Below are 12,441 nucleotides of genomic sequence, written 5' to 3'. Positions count from 1 at the left end.
AAAAGATACCACAAGAAAGTTCAACCCTTTAGGGCCTTTAATAGACCAGAACCCAAGCTCATCTTTCCCTGAAAACAAACATGATATCCAATAAGAAAGGACACTTTCAATTTTTTCCTTCAACTTGCAAGAGAAGCTGAAATCAGTTAATGAAGTCCCACACTGGCAACCTTAGAGGATGTGACAGAATCTCCTCCTTACAGGAAAGGGATCAGCTGAATAGCAGAGACTAATCTTACAAGAAATGACCCATGTACCACAATATCACTCAAGGCTTTAAAGCCCAAAGTGTTGGCCTCTGAGGTAGAGGAGCAGAAGAGGCATCACTGGCCATTAAACAACTTCACAGTTGCAGCTGGAGAGGGAATGAAACCTTGCTTGGCACCGTCCATCAGTCATGGATATCTACCCCTCCCCCATCCAATTTCTCTAGCAGCTGCTATTTCAAAGTCAGGGAGGAAAGGGCAGAATCTGTCAGCTAGATGAACACCCCATCCCAGCTTCCCAGCAATACCTTTCATTGCCCCTCCTCCACCATGACCCTAGGAGCCCTGGTTAGCAAGACTGCCTGGGAATAACACTGCATTCAAGACACAAGACAGGTTATTTTTAAACCTTACCATGTGTTGCCAGTCCCTTTACCCCCAACTTGAATCTTTACACATCCACAGAGCCTTTAGTCCTGGGAACCATGGCTCTTCTCACTGGCCTCTACAAAGCCATTTGTATATTGTGCACTGGTAGGTTGTGCTCAGATTTTAAAACAGGACTCCCAACACACATAAGCTCCCATTAAGTGTCCATTGCCTCCTTTTGTTAAAAATAATTATTTTATTTCTTTGGAAAATGGTGGGGCCTTGCTCTTGGACTCCTAACCCCACCTGGGTTAACAATTCCCACTGCCCTGAAACGTTAGGGCATCCTGGTATTCCTCTCCCCAAGCCTGGGCCCAGAGAAATCTCACATAGAGAATGGGCCAAAGTCTCAGAGTCTGAAAGCTCCATATTCTGACTTTCCCTGACCCCATTACCCTCCCTTTACGGGCTTTGGGTTCATTTTCAAAAATCAGTGCTAGAGTCTAGGCTGGGGGTGTCTGAGAGGGGTGCAGAGGGCAGTGTTTGGGAGAACTCAATTTCCCATCAGTCAGGAAACCCTCTTCAGTCATCCCTACCCTTCCTGGCAGCCTGTAGTCCTTGCTCCCTTGTAGGCCCCTCTGGTGGGGCTTAAGGGAAGCTGGAAAGGTGTGCTTCTTAGGAGGCTGGGGAAAATCTAACCTTCCTTCACCTCTTCTAGAACACTATCTGGTACCCATAGGTCTGCTATCCTCATTCTCTCATGAGTCCCCCTCTACACACATGAAGAGAAGAGATGAATGAGCCCTCTTCTCCCACCCTCTTTGCCAGGGAGGAAGTATCAGAGAAGTATCCAGTGACCTGGTCAGTGTGGCATGGCAGTGATGCGCATGCTCTGTGAGGCAATGGGGTAAGTCACCATGGGGGTAGTGGTGTGGCTCATTGTGATTCCTGCCAGCGGCTGGGCCATTGAAACGGCCACAGGGGCGACAGACACTGCCACAGGGGCCATGGAGACTGGAGGTGGGGCCATGCCTTGGGCAATTGTCTGGGCCAGAGCAGCTGAGAGTGGTGTGATCTCTGGGTTCAGGTGAGGGGGTGGTGGTGGTGGAGGGGCTGTGGGAGGTGCTGCATTAGTCGGTGGGGCAGCTGGTGCACCAGTAGGGGCTACAAGCTCTTGTTGGGAGACAGGTCTAGGCTGTAGGGCCTGGCTGCTGAGGGTGGTGTGTGTCTGGGCAATGCCATGGTTGTAGTTGGTGACAGTGCCCACACTGGGCGCCAACGTTTGTTCTGTGGCTGGTGCTGTGGAGCTCAGGGTCATGACCTTAGCCTGGTTACGAAACTGGGCATTCTGCTCCAACAGGACTTCGTTGGTGGCCAACAAGTTGCTGACCTGCTTCTTTAGCTCCTCTACCCGCTTCCTGAGCATAGCATTCTCCTCTTCCAGCAACCGGCACTCCAATCCCCGGGGTGGAGCCAGGCTATACTCAAAAGTCTCAAAGTGGGAACTATCTGCAGGGCACCCACCCCCTCCCCGACGACGTTTGGGGCATGGCTCATGGTCCTCAAAGCCCCGGTCTGGAAGATCATATGTGTCGTAAAGATCATGGCGACGGCTGGTGGGCACTGGACCTGTAGACCCCCCTCCACCAGTTCCCCCCCCACCCCGAGCTTCAAACTCAAAATCCCGCTGCAGATGGCGGAACTTGCACTTGGCTCCACGCTGACAATCCCCTTTGAGAAAGTCCCGGCAGATAGGAACCTCCTCTTTGCCATTGGGGAGGTCAGCTGGGGAGAGGCCCAGGCCAGCTGCCACCTTCTGCCTTAGCCGTGGGGGGAGTTCACCTGTCTTCTTGTAGCCATCCTCATCCTCCTTGGAGCCATGGATGAAGCGGCAGTTCAGACGACTGCACTCTTTGTTCTGGAAGTCATGGCAGAAGATAAACTCATTCTTGCTCACCCCCAAGTTGGAGACCTCACTCATGTCTGGGTGGCGGTAGCGACAGCGTTTGCCCCGCTTACATACATTCCTCAGGAAGTCCCGGCAGATAGCATCTGAGCTGCCTGCATTAGCTCCTGACCCAGCTCCACTGGTCTCTTCGCTGCCACCACCTCCAGAGCCTCCATTACTGCTTCCTGTGCCATTGGTATAGCTGTCTCGGTCGGGCATTCTGGTCCCACTCCAAATGAGTGGCTTCTTCCTTTTCCGCCACCCTTGGGTACAAATAGGAAAAAGGAAAGCAGCGTGAGATAAAGGGATCCTTGGAAAAAGGACCCTGCCTCTCCTTATTCTTGGCAGTGAGAGACTGGCCTAAGGGGCCACTAGTAGATTCTGTGCCTACCATACTTACAGACTGGAACCGTTGTCACTGCTGGAGTATGAAGAGTATCAGGAAAGGTCTTGCTCAACCCCCTGTGCGCTGGATCTTGTTGGGAGTGATTCACTTTCCTTATTTTGGGCAGGGGAGAAGGAAAAACTTGGGGGTGGGGGAGTGGGGTAGGAGGGTTAAGCCACCCACCTGCTGATTAACGATGGTTAGCTGAAAAGGATAGTGTAGGATTTTGCCGCCTCCTGTCACTGACCTTATTAAAGTCACTGGAATGAAATCAAAACTTTTCGTAAGTGCTTGAATAATATGCTTGGGGGATGGGGGCAGTAAGGAATTGGGGAGAGGATGCTGAGGGCACTAGGGAAAAGGACAACAAGAACAAAACCTTCCCTTTTAGGCTCCGATCTACTCTGTACTTTTCTCAAAGGTCCCTAAGTGGGGGGTGACTTCTATATTCCAAACCTCCAGACTTTCCAGCTTGGGAAGCCCTTAGACTTTTCTGTGTGTTTATTACATGGGAAGGAGAGGGATTCAGCAGTTGTTTGTCTCCCCACACCCAGGATAAAAAGTTTTTAGGGAAACAAGGCCAAAATAGGAGGAGGAAGTTAATCTGAACCCTGTCCACTCCACAGAAACCTTCTTTCGGTCCCTCCCACTCCACCACCAATACCCCTTCTCACCTCCTACTCCTCCAAACCCCACCCCTGCTCAGATGGATTTCATGAGAGGTTTGACTTAACACTAAGCCAGGATACTCCTCACTCACAAAGTTCCAATTTATTTATAGACTCTCTAAAGTCCTTTTAAATCTAACTCTTTCCTCAAGGGACATCTGAACTATCTAGTCTAATGCTTGCCCCACCCTCTGGCCCAGGTCTTCGGTCTCTGTCACCACGTCTTACCCCCAAGTATTTTCCGTACAACGTTAAGGGCCCCCTCTGCTGCTCGGGGATGGCAACACCATCATTCTTTCCCTGGAATCCGTGAAGCCTCTCCTTTTAATTCCATCGCCCAACTTTTTCTTAACCTTGCCTCCCTCCTTAGCCTTCCTTCAAATATGCCGATAAGGTCATAACTAGTCCAAGATGCTGCATGAGACAGGGCAACGATGATTACATTTAAATGGGATCTAGAATTAAATGACTGGTAAAAGGGCTGCTAAAAGAGACAGCAAGTGCTCGGCATTAAAGCCGACTACGCGCACCCTAAGCCTATCCTCACTGTGCATCCCGGGGAAGATCCGGGGACGCGCCGCAGCTCTCTCCCCTCCCCAGCGTCCCGGGACAGGTACCTAAGCGATGTCAGGTAAAGTCTGGGGCTGCTGCACGTATCCACTGCCACATCACTGACGGGATCGGAGCAGGGGCCAGGGCCGAGGTGGAGGCCTGCCGGGGTCCATGAAGCTGCCGACTCCGAGCGGGCACAAGGTTCGGGGGGTGTGCACTCTCAAGTCTTGACTCAGGAGGCCCCGTCCCCGAGGCTCCCAGCTCCGTCTGGTTTGGGGCCAAGACGGGACCGGAGGAGAGGACAACGCGGGGAAAGCACAACTTTGGGCGGGGAGGAGCCCGGGGCCGGAGCCGGGGAAGGACGCGCGAGCGCCGGGCACGGGCTGAGAGCCCCAGTCGGAAGACCGGGGATCCGTGACGTCACGGGCAGGGAGAGGGGAGTGCTGAGCCCAGAGTAGGGAGTACCTGTGCTCAGGAAGCCCCGGCGTGCGGCCTAGGCTGGCGGAGCGGACCCGCCGGCCCGCCCGGCCCAGGCAGGCGTTTGGGGCCGGTCCCGGATCCTCCCCTTCGGGGGCCGCCTCTCCCTCCCTCACCTGCAGCCGGAGCCGCCGCTGTCCCCGCTGCAGCCGCCAGTACCGCCTGCCGGCTCCTCCGACTCTGACAAAGAGCCGCCCACCTGGAGGCACTTCCGCTTCCTGCGGAAGAGGCGACGCTCTAGGCACCAGCCCCGGAACCGAACTCTATGGACTCGGCAGCGGCACGCGGCCCCAGGAAGCTCCCAGCAGGCCCCGCGCGTTACGATGGTAACAGAACGCTTTGCGGGGCGCCAAGACCAGGAAGTAAGGCGCAGCCGGGCAGCCTCGGGCTGCGCGCTAACCGCGGCACCCACGCTCCTAAAACGTCCGGGGGCGCTTCTTAAACACTTTCCCCCAGTTCCTCTCCCCACCCCAGCATTTCAAGTCCAGCTCTCTCCTTCTCATGACCCAGCGCTCACTCAAGGGCCAGACATCTGTTCCCCTGCCCTGATCTAAGAACTCCATCACATCGACTCCCTGGGTCGCATCTCCTCTACATCCCCACGGCAAGAGAACACAAGGACTTGAAATAACACACGAGCCCATTTTTTGAAACGAAGTTGCGAGGATTTATTATACAGGCGTGCTACACTTGGCCACAAAGAAAACAATCAGTCCGCAATGGCCGCGGCCCCACGGCACAAACTCCAAGAGGCGGGCAGGTCGGTGGAATCGGCCTTCAAAGATGGCATGTCCTTTGGTCGGGAGAGCGTCGGACGGTCGAGCAGGTCGTCAGTCGGGGCTTCGCGGGGAGGGAGGTCGTTCCATCTCTGCTCCCGTGGCCGCCGTGGGCAGCAGTCTGCTTACTTGGACCTCTGCCTCATCTTTCTCCTCTTGCGTTTCAGCCTGTAAAGGAGAACCAGGTGAGCCCTCCTCCAACTTCCCTACCTAAAGGAGTCAGCCTGCGACTAGCTCACTTCCAATCCAAAGCGATCCACATAAACAAAGTTTAAAGAAATTAACCCATTTCCCCCCAGTTTCCTTCTTTTTCGGAATTAAAATGCCATGACCATTTTTTTTCATTCCAACTACTAAAGAATTTTTCCTTTTGCAAACTGTCAACACATCCACCCTCGAAAGCCCCATCCTGAAGGCACTCTGCACCTACCTACGCATTCGCTTCTTCCTCCACTGTAGTCCAACACGAGCCGGAGTAAAACAGGAGTCAGTTAGTACCAATAACAAGAACTGCAATAAATCCCCTAAAGTAGCAACAGAATCCACCCCGCCTCTCCCATGTGTGACGCCTACGTTACAAAGTCGGGCGCGGGATTCTCCTTCTAAAGCTTTACTAAAAATGGGTTTTCCTTCTTTTAAAACCAGGTCTACCCCCAGAACGCTCAGGGCATTCCTCTAGGTCCGACAGACCTGCTGTACTGTGGGTGGCACCCCGGCCTTTTGCGTAGAGCAGGTGAACGCCGCCCGCCAAGCACTCAACCTTGGGAGTCTTCAGGTCTAACAACCACTGCCTCCCCACCCCTCTCCACGCCCACAACGGTCCCTGACCCTGCCGTCTCTTGCCCCCCCTTTTCAGTCTTTCAACCTCGAAAACCCAGGCTTTTTTCCTCTTCTTCTCTTCCCCCAGCGCGGCCATGGGCTAAGCCACAGGCCGCTTCCCCCCTCCCCCCCCCACTTCGGCCTCGCTCCCCAGAGGCGCGGCCAGCCCCACTTACCTTGGCTCTCATGGCGCAGTGGGAGCTGTAAAGAGAGAGTAAAACAACAAGGTTAGTTTGGAGGGCTGATGGAAAACGCCGAGTCCAGATGGCAGCGGATTGTGACCCCGGCTCCGAGGGAGAAAAAGCAGAATGCACTCACTCGACAAGATGGCGCTAGGAAGGAGAGACACAATCCTTCTCGCGCGTCTTATTTAACAATGCGATCGTGTCGTCACTTCCGCCCTAAACCCCTCACGTGGCCGCCCCTCCGGTGGGGCGGAGCTTCCCAGGAAAGGAAAAATGGTGGCTGGCTTTTTTCCCTTTTAAGCTTCACGGGACCTGGATTACCCGTTGTCCTTGCGAAAAATCGCTGGAGATCACCCTGACGAGTGTCGTCCACAAGAATCTCGACCCCGCCGTTTTTCACTTCACTGTCCTTCTCGACATTATTCCCATACTGCTGCAGCTGCCCTTTTCCAACAGGGCCTTGGGGGAATCAAGGCCATTTCCGCCCTCACTCTGATGTTTCATGGGAGTTGTAGTCCCTTGGCGGCACCCGCCATTTTGCTGTGGATGGTCCAATCTCACGTGTGGAGGTGAACTCCACTAAGTGGGACGGGGAAGAGGAAGAGGCACAAGTTTCGTTTTTTGCGTTTCAGTCTCTGTCCTCAGTGCTTATCAGTCTCAAAGAAAATGTCCAAAATGAACTCATCTTTCTTTTGCAAAGAAAAAGAAATGCCCATACATTTAAAATCCACAAAAACCTGCCTTTTCCCCGAATTCCACCCCTACCCCCTCCTCGCCTACCTCTTCCTGATAGGGAATGAAAGAAAGAAGATCAAAACCCGTACCCGTTATACACAGGCATCGTCAATCAGAACAAATCTCTGCACATCCAGTGCGTGTGTCTGGTTCTATCATGCAGCCCTTCCCCTCTCTGATGAAAGGTTGACAATCACCCTGATAAACATTCCTAATTCTTCAGGAATTTAGGACAGGTTTTTATCATATTACTGTCTCTGTACGACCTGTTCTCCTGCTTCTGTAAATTCTGCATCAGTCAGTATAAATCTTCCCATGTTTCTTCATCGTTTCTTATAGCACAATAATATTCCATCACGTTTATTTACCATAACTTGTTCATTCATTCCCCGGATTTCCCCTCAGATCTCCATTCTTCACCACCTCAAAAAGAGAAACAAATATTTTGCACCTTCTTCCCTTCCACTCCTCCCACTAATTCTCCCTGATGAGTGAACTGTATTTTTGTGCCCAACTATGGTGTTGACCAGTTCAAACGTCAGCATCTTCTCCACTCTCCTCTTCTACTTGTATGTGTAGATGTCTACTTGCTCACCCTAATTATGTAAAATAATTTCCCCTAGCCTTCTCTTCCCTTCATATCCTCAGTATATTATTCTCTAAGATAGGGAAGAAACAACAGAACCAGTCCTAGCCCTTCCATCTAATTAGACTCCCTCTATGACACTGATAATGACAGGCAAACACATCTCCCCTTTTCCCAGTTTCCCTTTTCCTCCTGATGTCCAGGGTATTACCATGCTTCCCATCATTCAGGTTCACAACCTAGTCTTCTACTGGACTCTTTCCTCCACTTGTTCTACCACTAATCAGTTTCCTGGCCTGATTGATTCTACCTTCTCACTACCTCACTTACCTTCTCTTACATCTTCTCTTACAGGACCACTACCTAGTAAAGACCCTCATCCCCTGGATTATTACAACAGCCTTCTTTCTCTCTGCTGTCTGATCTGTCTTCTACCTGTTGCCAAAGTGATTTTCTTAAAGCACAATTTTGACATCATTTCTCTGCTCAAAAAGCACTTGTGACTTGCTTCTAGGATAAAACCTTAAATCCTCAATATGACATTTAAAACCTTTCCACATTTCTTCCATTCTGCTCTAGTCAAAATGACCTGTCTACTTGCCATGTATCCAACAGACCACCTTCTGCCTCCTTAAATTTTTACCCAATGCTCCTTCTTCACCTCTACTTCTTGGGATTACAAAGTGATGTTAAGACTCAGTTGAACTGTCACCTCCTTAAAAAGATCTTTCCTGATTTCCTCAGTTGGTGCTACCCCTAAAGTAACTTGTACTTATTTTGTTTATACACTGTATTTATTTCATCTGTGAACCCTGTTTCAAGTAGATAGTTCACTCCTTGAAGTACAGAATATTATTAAGAGGCTGGCATGGTGCTAAAACCAAAGCTACGTAGTTCCTATCCTCAAGAAATTTACATAAGTGTACACATGCATACATATGCTAATCTTGGAATGGGGGAATGGCTATAAACGAACTACAAGCTGGGAAGACTAAGAAGTATTCTAAAAGGCTGTGAGGTGAGGAGGGAGGGCATTCCAGGCATTCTAGCAAAATGGGCAGTTTGGTAGGACTATGAAATGGATGGTGGAGGTTTAATGTGTAGTAAGGCTGGCAAAGTAGTATGATACCAGGTTGTGAAGAGCTTTAAATGACACTGATAAATTTATATTTAATAGAGGTGGTAAGGATCCATCAGAATTGGTTAAATACTCACATCTCATCAGTATCTTTTGCCTTTGGGGGCCCCCCAATTGGAGGAAGGAATTGAAGCCTTCTTCCTAAAACCTCCATTTTAAAGAGGGTGTCCAGGCCAGTCATCTCTTCATTTCCCACATAACTGTACTGTACCCCTTTAGACTTGTACATTATCTTTTGTCTTTCACCCCTGATGTATCCCCCCCTTTAATCTTCCTTTTTTGTGTGTAGTCTTCTTGATTTTTAAACTCCTTGAGGGCAAGGACTTGTCTGTCCTTCTATCCCTAGGGCTTAGCATAGTACCTGGCGCATAGTAGGCCTTAACAAGTGTTTATTGACTGACATAATCATGCCTGTATTTTAGGAAAAGCACTCTGGTGGCTTTCTGGAGAATGGATTAGTGGGGAGAGACTTGAGAAAGAGACTAATGCCAGTGCTATAGGCCAAGTGTCCAGGTAAAGTGATGCAGTCCTGAACTAGGGTAGTGATTGTATGAGTGAGGAAAAGGGAATGTACTAGAGAGATGTTATGGAGGTGGAAACAACAAAATTCCGTAACTGATAGGATAAGTGGGAAGAGTGAGATTGAGATGTCGAGGACACCAAAGGTAACTAGGACAGTGGTGCCCTTGATAGAAATATGAAAGACAAGTGGGTTTGGGGTTTTGCTTTGGACATGTTGATTTTGAGATGACTATGGGACATCTGGTTGGAGATGTCCAGTAGAGCTCTGGGGATGCAGGACTGTAGCTCAGGAGAGAGAATGGGGATGAAGATAGAGATTTAGGAGTCATCAACTCCTAATTGAACCCCTGGGAGCTGAAGAAATCGGCCAAAGTGAGAGGATGTCAAGAGAAGAGGGGCCATAAGAGAGCATTTTTACCAAGCTTCCTCTTGGCAAGTCATTCTCTGGGCCTTAGTTTCCTCATTTATAAAACAGGGATATCTTCTTCACAGAGATCTACCTGTGAGTAGTAAAGGTCACACGAGACAAATTGTAAAGTGCTTTGTAAATTCTAAACCACTACATAAATATCAATTTTTATAGAAGCTTTCTCAAAGCTTAATTGTTGGAAGGAAGGCAGATTAGAGATCAGGAGAAACTTAAAGGGAAATCATCTTCCCCAAGGAAAATAGGAGAAAGAGTTCTACCTCATAAGAAATGGAATTTTCATAACAGCAATAATGCTTTTATTTATATAGCATTTTACACAGTCTCATTTGTCTTTCCACTTTCATTGATGTTTCAGATACCAGTGCTTGCCCCTCACGCTCCCACCATAGCACACCTACCAGTAAACCCAGGTAACTGAGGTGCCTGTTTCCCCATTAAATCGAGGTGGAAAGTCCCTGGGCTGCATGAGCTAATGTCTTTGTCTCACTATTTATCACTGCTACTTGAGCTATTCATTCCTCCAAAAAAATCAAACTGGTCATTATAGTTGTTGTTAAATTCAGAATAAAAACTAAATTCAGTTCTATAAACGAAAAGAAATTCCAACTGGCGAAGCTAAAATCATAATACCTAAGACCCTCAAAATAGGAACCGATTATGACACACCATCATTCCCTACCCTTTGTGAATAAAATCCCCAAATGCCGGCTCCTTTCACCTCTGTCTGCTGTGTCTCCCTAGGAAATAAAGGAAACAAGAAATCACCTAGTCCAGCCTCTTGAGGAATGAATCTCAACTACAAATGTCCCCACCAAATAGGCATCTATGAAGATCTGCTGTACTAATTAGGAACATAATAGCCCATTCCTCTTCTGGAAAGTTCTGCTCCTTAGGTAGTTTCCCCATACTTTGACCCATAATCAGTGGGTCTGGTGTACTAAACAGAGCTGGGGGACCTGTGTTGGAATGTCTTTGCTACTTGAATGACTTAGGCAAAGTCATCCTTTCTCCATCTTCTTCCACTCATTTATGGCTTCTAGAATAGCCCTTTAGGGTCAAGCAAAACAAATCTAATTATCTTCGGATGGTACTTAAAACACTTCACAGGGCTCCATGAATTTAGAGCTTTAATAGACCTTAGAGATGATCCCTTATTTTACAGAGGAGGAAAATGAATACTCTCTAAGATTCCTTCCTCTTCAAAATCTTGAGGCATAGATAACAAGACTTTAATAAGATCATGCAAGGTGGTAAGAGTAATATTAACTAGATAGCACTTATTATATATTTATAAATATATATTGCATCTATAATAATATATTAAGGTTTGCAAAGCATTTTATAAATACCATCTACCTTACTTTATCCTCACAGTCCTGGGATGTAGATGCTATCATCACCTCATTTCAGAGATTGAGGAAACAAAGGGAGACTTCACAAATTAAAACTACTTATTCAGTCACATAACTAGTGTCTGAGACTGATTTGAACTCGGGTCTTCCTGACTCCATGTCCAGCAGCCTATCCACTGGACCCTCTAGCTGCTGGGACTTAAACCCCAGTTGATTACCAGATCCTCCTTTTTGCTATTCCAGTTTTTTGAAGATGACAGTCTTTCAGTTTTTCTCTGCTTTAATTATCCTTAGTCACTTTAACTGTTCTTCACATCATTAGGGCTTCTAGGTTTCTCACCATTATGGTTACAGTCCTTTGGATACAATTCAGTTCAGTGCTTTTCCAAAAATGTTGATCCAGAATCTAACTGGACTCCCCACATGTGTGACAGGGGCAGTATTAGAAGTGGAACTCACTTCTAAAAACTCATGAGCCTCAAGTTGGATTTGATTTCAACAGACTTGTGTAGTACATCAAATTTTTTCTGCATCTTCCCCAATCATACTTAGGTAAAGAAATAAACTACTAAATGGAAACAACATGACATTTACTATTCCTATTAGAGGGAACAGCACCAGATTATTGTAGCTTGTCAGGATCTTTTTGGACCCAAATTCTGTCACCCAACAATTAGCTATCCTTCCCAGCTTCTCAAAAAATTGTAGACACCCTTTCATTCATGTTATAGCTAACAATGCTGAGTAGAACAGGGTCTAGTATGAAGATCTGAGGCACTGTCTTACTTGCATACTGGCATATTAATAAACATGTTGGGACTTCTGGAGACTTAGCTGCCTCCCTCCCTCCAACCAAATCCATCCACACACTGAACACAAGTATTACTTATCAATTTTATTTTTAAAAAATAACAGAACATTCCTGGGGGAATGGGGGGTGGGCTATCCTATTATTTCTGAACAAATGGACTCAGCAAGAGTACATTTCCACTCCAGAAAAATTAAACAACCATAAATCTCCCACTTCCTACAGACAAGTCTTAAATCCTAATCCAGAGAAATTAGTGGGATTTTAAAAATTACTCTTTCATCACTCCCGGAGGACAGAATACAATTTAAGATGGCATAAATGGCCCTCGTATTAGGATAGTGGGAAGCTATCATATCCTAGGGAACCCATTCCAGTTTACTGGAACTTGCTTATCCAAGACACATCTTCTACTAAGACCACCCCCTCCCCCCAACCCATCACCAAATGAGCAGCATTACAAATGGCACATCAGAAAATCATCA

General features: G+C 48.0%; 1 protein-coding gene across 4 annotated transcripts; it reads right to left on the bottom strand.

Moving 5' to 3' along the window:
- Positions 1 to 811: 811 nt before the first annotated feature.
- ZC3H10 (zinc finger CCCH-type containing 10) lies at positions 812 to 4,814 on the bottom strand. Of its 4 annotated transcripts, XM_072654999.1 has the most exons (3): positions 4,194 to 4,814; positions 3,092 to 3,168; positions 812 to 2,786 (listed from the first exon to the last, which is right to left on the bottom strand). In XM_072654999.1, the coding sequence occupies exon 3, from the start codon at positions 2,740 to 2,742 to the stop codon at positions 1,438 to 1,440; it is 1,305 nt and encodes a 434-aa protein (XP_072511100.1). In that variant the 5' UTR covers positions 2,743 to 2,786; positions 3,092 to 3,168; positions 4,194 to 4,814; the 3' UTR covers positions 812 to 1,437. The 4 variants fall into 4 exon arrangements, 3 of the variants coding, with proteins under 3 accessions (XP_072511100.1, XP_072511103.1, XP_072511101.1); XM_072655002.1 differs by lacking the exon at positions 3,092 to 3,168 and having other exon boundaries at positions 4,194 to 4,280; XM_072655000.1 differs by lacking the exons at positions 3,092 to 3,168; positions 4,194 to 4,814 and adding an exon at positions 2,924 to 3,007.
- Positions 4,815 to 12,441: the final 7,627 nt, after the last annotated feature.

This window comes from Notamacropus eugenii, chromosome 3 (assembly GCF_028372415.1).
Source record: "Notamacropus eugenii isolate mMacEug1 chromosome 3, mMacEug1.pri_v2, whole genome shotgun sequence".
Taxonomy (NCBI): Eukaryota; Metazoa; Chordata; class Mammalia; order Diprotodontia; family Macropodidae; genus Notamacropus; species Notamacropus eugenii.
The sequence above is the reverse complement of the archived record's forward strand: the minus strand, read 5'-3'. Positions and strand labels throughout refer to the sequence as shown.

What these genes read in the sequence shown, in the direction of transcription:
- ZC3H10 (XM_072654999.1), bottom strand. Translation starts at nt 2,742, where the DNA reads ATGCCCGACCGAGACAGCTATACCAATGGCACAGGAAGCAGTAATGGA.